Source organism: Pectinophora gossypiella, chromosome 15 (assembly GCF_024362695.1).
Source record: "Pectinophora gossypiella chromosome 15, ilPecGoss1.1, whole genome shotgun sequence".
NCBI lineage: Eukaryota > Metazoa > Arthropoda > Insecta > Lepidoptera > Gelechiidae > Pectinophora > Pectinophora gossypiella.
This window is the reverse complement of record NC_065418.1, coordinates 2,567,393-2,573,919: the sequence shown is the minus strand read 5'-3', so window position 1 is coordinate 2,573,919 and position 6,527 is coordinate 2,567,393. Positions and strand designations below refer to the sequence as shown.

General features: G+C 40.2%; 1 protein-coding gene across 1 annotated transcript; it reads left to right on the top strand.

Moving 5' to 3' along the window:
* Positions 1 to 3,275: 3,275 nt before the first annotated feature.
* LOC126373244 (uncharacterized) lies at positions 3,276 to 5,725 on the top strand. The gene is made up of 4 exons (XM_050019306.1): positions 3,276 to 3,356; positions 3,969 to 4,163; positions 4,768 to 4,897; positions 5,655 to 5,725. The coding sequence occupies exons 1-4, from the start codon at positions 3,276 to 3,278 to the stop codon at positions 5,723 to 5,725; spliced, it is 477 nt and encodes a 158-aa protein (XP_049875263.1).
* The last annotated feature ends 802 nt before the right edge of the window (positions 5,726 to 6,527 follow it).

The following is a 6,527-nucleotide window of genomic DNA, read 5'->3' as shown; positions in this document are numbered from 1 at the left end:
TCCATGTTACTTTTAGGGAAAATAGGGCAGTGGTTTCCCTCTTGCCTTCCGCCTCGCAGTACTCTGTCTGACGCGAGTGGGATGGCGCCCAGAGCAGTCTATTTTAAAGCCGTACTAGGACTCCTGTCCTCCGATTCTGAGTAGTGCGGTTACAGTCCCTGCGACTTGCCCCTTCCGCCCTGCAGTGCCGTACCGACAGCTCCCACTCCGCGTCAGTAACCGTTGAGGTCTTCACCCGTATTCTTGGGTCTTGGTTCCTTGGGCAAATCCGCCTCTGTCTTAAAAATAAATAAAAGGTAAATTTTCCTGAAGAAACAAGTCCGCTCCGATTTCAATTGCAATTTAAAGAACTACTTAATTTGATAAAAAACGCGTTATAATTCAATGCTATGTAGAAGATAATTGAAGAAATCAGGAAAATTATGGGAAATCTAACAGTTGACTTCATGCTAAAGTGGCGACGTCTGTTGTCCAGTGGTTGTGCGTTGAGCTCACGATTCAAATGTCCCGGGTTCGAATCCCAGTGGGAATATAAGTATCGCTAAAATAACTTTATGATCTCTAGTTTGGTTCACTGCAGGCTGTTCAAGCGATTGTCCGGAAAGTATGACGATTCGTGCTTCGAAGGGCGCGTTTAGCTTAGTTTAAATAGTAGTCGGTCCCAGTTACTATTTACTTACTTAAGTGTAGTCGTTACATGAACCATGTCAGGGGACTCTGAAGGCTCAATAGTAATCCTGACCCTAGGGTTGATGATTTCATCATTTATCACGGTCATTGACCTACAAACCACACGAGAGAAGAAGCAAAATAATAATTATATTTTATAATAATAATAATTATACAACGGCCTCCGTGGTTCAGTGGTTGAGCGTTGTGCTGACGATCCGGAGAATCCGGGTTCGAATCTCGGTGGGGCAAAATCACAAGAATCTCTTTGTGATCCCTAGTTTGATTCACCTGTACCTGATCACCTGATTGTCCTGAAGAAAGAAGAAGTTGTAAGAATATCCGTGCTTCGGAGGGCACGTAAATCCTACCTACTAAGCGTACTTACTTATGTAAGTACGTAGTCGTTACTTGAGCCACGTCAGGGGCGTTTGGCAGCTCAATAATAATCCTGAAACCAGGGTTGATGAGGTTGGTCATCCGAGGTGGATGACCAACCCACACGATAAGGAGAAGAGGAGAAGGACTACCTATGTTCTTTCGTTGTATTTTATTTAACATTCAACATGATGGTGATGGACTTATCCATACGGACGTTAGGTTGGTAATTTGTCAGCTTAGGCCTTCACAAAAGTGGTTGAAGTAGTCTTCTAATTGTGGCTCTGCTCACCCCATTTGAGGAGACACGGCTTCTGTGCCTCGCTTAGCAGGGTCCACAGTATACCAGCGTCGTGGCTCGCGCCGCGGCTTATGCTGAGTGAGGCCCTTTTATAAAGAACACCACCACCATCGTTGACCAGTCCATACACTCAGGTATTTGTATTTCTCGTGTAAGTTGTTTTTATTATGTGTTTTGATTGTAAGTTATGTGTTACTCCGTGTTTTATATTATATATTTGTTTTATATTTGTTACTGTGGTGTCCCTTTATAATAAACATTTCTTTCTTTCTTTCTTTCTATTTGGGATTCGGGCGTAAGTTTATGTACGTATGTATAAATGCTATTAAAATTTTAATTCTTACATAGCAATGTGACTAATTGCCTAATTGTCGAAAGTTCTTCTTGTAAGAATGAATGTTATCGATTCAGTGTCTGAGGCTGCAGTGCGCATGATCGGTACAGCCTCAGTTAAGGCGAACACATTATGTTTTGTGAAATGTTTGTTTTTTTATTTCAGTAAAAAAACTAAATAAAAAATAATTAAATGATTACTAAGGGACTTTCCAGGATACGTTCACCAAAATCGATACAGATGGCGTTGTACAGCTTTAACGTAATAACTAACTATTTTGTCATTACTCGGTTACATAATTATTCCAAATTATAATGTACTTAATTAGAGAAGCATACTATATAAAAATAATTGTTGCTTGATATTTAGAACACATTGTGTCGTCATTATGTTAGGCCGCCATTTGCCATGTACTTAGTTAAGAGACTTTTTGTAATTATTTCTTTTTATTTTGGTGCAATAAAGTGTATTTGTAATGTATTGTATTGTATTGTGTATAAAATTATGTTGCCATCTATATTGCTTCTTAAACGAAGTAAAGTCTATATTGTTTTTCAGGAACCTAGCCTAGAAAGTCCCTCATTCTCAATTGCATGGTGAACTAAGCACTCGCGCTAAAGTATTAGGTATTAAAATTACATATCTGGGCGATCTTACCCAAGTGGTTAAAAGGTAACATTAATTGAAACATGGGCATCATTTATTAGTTATAAAAAAGACACGTCCGTGAACCCGCAGCTCTTGTCAAGACGGGACGAGCGTGTTAACCATTACCTACACCACCGGGACCTCCTAGTGTCCGTGTCCTGTGTATGTATGTGTGTGTGTGTGTGTGTGTGTGTGTGTGTGTGTGTGTGTGTGTGTGTGTGTGTGTGTGTGTGTGTGTGTGTGTGTGTGTGTGTGTGCGTGCGTGCGTGCGTGCGTGCGTGCGTGCGTGCGTGCGTGCGTGCGTGCGTGTGTGTGTTTCCTTAAGCAGGGGTAAGTGCTATAAAAACAAAAATAATTTGGTACCAATGTACTTACATTTACATTTAACTTCAAATATTTCTATAAGCTACAATAAAATAATAAAAATAATATAAAATAAAAATATTTTATTTGCGTTACAAATAAAAGACAGAACAAAGACACTAAGTATAACATTATAATAATTATTTTAATTAGCGGGAGTAGCAGTGTGAGAGCATATACGTGCGTCTGAGTTTGCTAGCCCTACGACATTGTCTTGGGATCAGAGGCTACTCCATAACAACACGGTGGGGAGCAACTTCTGCTAACAGAAATATATAAGTACATAAGCTCGAAAGCGACTTCCCCTTAACATCACCCATTGGCTTTTAGTATCATGCCATGTCCTAAAATAGAAGGAGTTCCTACAAATTTATATTGTAGTTTTATTGTTTGTATAAAAATGAATATTATTAACTAAATTATAAAGCTCGGTTTTTGTGATAGCTAAGTGTGTGAAATATCAAAAAATATATAAGATAAATATAATAAAATATATCAAAAATCTCGCAATATGAATTCGAAAAGTGATTAAGAACAGATGTGATAGCTTATAAATAAAAAAAAACTTTTTGAAATAAAAAAATGGAGCTTCCGGTTTTGGATAGGTTTTGTTTTGTGTTCAACTTACGGACAGGATGTATCGTAATGGGGATTTTGAATTCGGTGAGTTATTTTACTAAATATATACCTACCCATCTTAACCTATATACGAGTTCATTGGGCTGGTTTTCCCGTCGCGGGTTTGAAGGATTCAGAATCAGAATCATTTATTCAAAGTAATTATCATGGGTAAACTTGTTGAAGGTCAATGTAACATTTTTGAATTTACGTCATTTCGCAAGGTGTTATGGCTGAGGAGAAGAAATGACAAGAAACTGCAACAGCAACACATATTTTAAATCAATTACAAGTTGTTTAATAATTAGAGGAACCCATTTATCACCAGGCATTTTTATTATTCATATACTTAATAAATTATTAATCTTATAATAAGCTTTTTTACATAAAGTAAGCTTCACCTGAGCTCAGACAGAATACCGAAGGTCAGACAGACTGTCGCTTCTGTAAAAACCTGGACCTGTCAAATCTTCAGGTTAGGAAAGCGGGCCTCGTGATGAACGAGGGTAACGAGATGATGACGATTTTACTAAATATACTTACATCAATGTAATCTAATCAAGTTTACACAATAAACAGTATACAACATTAAAAAAATCCTGATAGAAACGCCTTCACCTTCATTCGGTTCTTAAAGAAAAAATCATCGTCTTCCAGATCCTAACCTTCCTGCTAGCAGTTCTTCTCATCAGCTATGCTGTCGACGTCAAGGATGCCGCGGATTCCATCAAGCTGCGAGAAGACGTCGAGGGCGCCATGTCTTCTGTGGTCTACACCATCGTGGTTCTGCTGGTGGTACTCCTGTTCGTCAAGTTCCTTCTGGACATGATCTTCGTATATGCTGTGTATAAGGTGAAGGCTTATGAAGATATATCCGTCATTATTAAAAAAAAACATACTTCAAATACTTAACCCATGCTACCCTCCTCCTCCATACCCATGTCTCATGCTTGGATCATAAATGATTATCACGTGCTCAGCAAAGCAAAACATTGTGAGGAAACATACATTCCCGAGAAATGAATTTCCGTAGGTATGTGACCTACTCTGTATTGGGCTGGTTTTCCCTTCGCGGGTTGGAAGGTCATACAGGAGTCGCTTCAGAAAAAAGCCGGACCTGTCAAATCTTCAGGTTAGGTAAGCGGACCCTGTGACAAAAGGGAAAATGCTAGGGGAATGATGAATAACTAACCCGCCAGGCAAAATTATGTGCCTTAAAGAGGTCACATCATCAGAGTACCTTAACTACCTTTATATTAGTGGCGAGGCATATGCAACACATGCATGATGCATATGCGGCACATGATGTGCTACGCACGCACCTCGCATGACACGGCGTGCGGAGGCAATAATAGCCCTACAGATCATAGAAACAAGGCTGATATGCCCTCACATTCAGAGTGATGAAAAGACTTATATTTTTTAACATGTTAACATTTCTTTTGGAATGATTCAGGAAAAGTGCGGTATAATGAAGAACTACTGCATCTTCTGGATCGTATTCCTCGTTCTTTTTATCATCGGCTTCCTGAAAACCCTGTTCCATATGGACGCAGGGCATGTCATCGCTCAGATACTATTCCTTGGTAAGTTTCCTGTTCTTTATCCTTTACATACATACGTACATACTTAACATAAACAGCCTCTGTGGTCTAGTGGTTGAGCGTTGGACTCACGATCCGGAGGCCCCGGGTTTGAATCCCGGTGGGGACATATCACAAAAATCATTTTGTGATCCCTAGTTTGGTTAGGACATTACAGGCTGATCACCTAAGTGTCTGAAAGTAAGATGATCCGTGCTTCGGAAGGCACGTTAAGCCGTTGGTCCCGGTTACTTTTTACTGATGTAAGTAGAGTAATCGCGTTACATGAGCCATGTCAGGGGCCTTTGGCGGCTCAATCATAACTCTGACACCAGGGTTGATGAGCCTGGTATTCCACCTCACAACCCACATGATAAGAAGAAGACCACGCTGTTCCACTGCGGGTTGGTGGAGTTGTTTTGGATTAGTAGCCCGGAACCGCCTGAACGCGCCCCCCGAAGCACGGAATCATCTTACTTTGTCGGACAATCAGGTGGTTCTAGCCAGCGTTCTGACCAAACAAAGGACAGTTCCACAAAGTGAATTCGACAATGTCCCCATCGGGAATCGAATCCGGACCTCCAGATCGTGAGCCTAGTGCTCTAACTACTAGACCATGGAGGCTGCTGAACTGCTGCGCATTGAAGCAGTTCGTGTAAAAAGGCAGCGTTGCTAATTTTGACATTTGTTGATATTGCGCACTTACTTTTATATGCGCAAGGAAGGTTTGTTTTTGACTCTTTCCTGTATTCTTTTTCAGCTGAAAACTTCTACTACATCGTCGTTATAAGAAGCTATCTAATATCTATCAACGAAGATGGAGTTCTCTAATTCATTAGCGGTTTCATGTTGTTGGTGTCTGTATCTAGAGCAATGAAGTAAGTGATAATAATCATGTGTTATTAAAATAGGTCGACAAGGATCTTGTGGCACTTGTATGACATTGACAGGAAGGCGCTGTTGTGCATCATCATACATTCTACATTCCAAATTCAAAATTTTAAACTCATTTATTCCGGCGCGTTCTAAATTTGGAATTTGAATTTCCATTTTACTCACATCAAACCAAACCTGCCTGTTAAATCTTCAGGTTAGGTAAGCGGACCCTGTGAAAAACGGGCTATTGCTAGGGAGATGATGGGGATAGGGATTAAGTCCAACACGAGAGCGGTACGACAGGCATTTTAGGGGAGGATCAAACGATCCTCATGGGGTAGATGGTGAAGCAACCCTTATATTTTCTTGGTCTTTTGTCGCGTTTTCGCCTAAAATCTGGAACTAGGCATAGTCGTGTAGTTTGCAGGCGACCAAAGCCTTTCTGCACTCGATTCGGTCACCAGCTAGGTCCGTTTATTGGGGCTGATGCCAAAAGGCCATTGCGGACCAAAGTGTCAAAAATTTCGTTGTCATAGAATGCTCCGTTAGTTCCAATTATGGCCAAGTGTCAAAATATCCTTGTCGCTCTATACCTTTGTTACTATAGGTGTATAGAAATAGAAGTTTATTTATTCTTAGATACTTCAATGGTGAAAGTGGTTGAGAACTTGGGAGATATGGTATTGATGATAAGGAAGACGAACCGGACCAAATTATGTGGAGCAAGATAAAGTGTCGCGGCGACAGTAAAGTTGGT

Coding starts and splice junctions, on each gene's coding strand:
- LOC126373244 (XM_050019306.1), top strand. CDS start 3,276: ATGGAGCTTCCGGTTTTGGATAGGTTTTGTTTTGTGTTCAACTTACGG. Junction 3,357..3,968: donor TAATGGGGATTTTGAATTCG/GTGAGTTATTTT, acceptor ATCGTCTTCCAG/ATCCTAACCTTCCTGCTAGC. Junction 4,898..5,654: donor CGCTCAGATACTATTCCTTG/GTAAGTTTCCTG, acceptor ATTCTTTTTCAG/CTGAAAACTTCTACTACATC.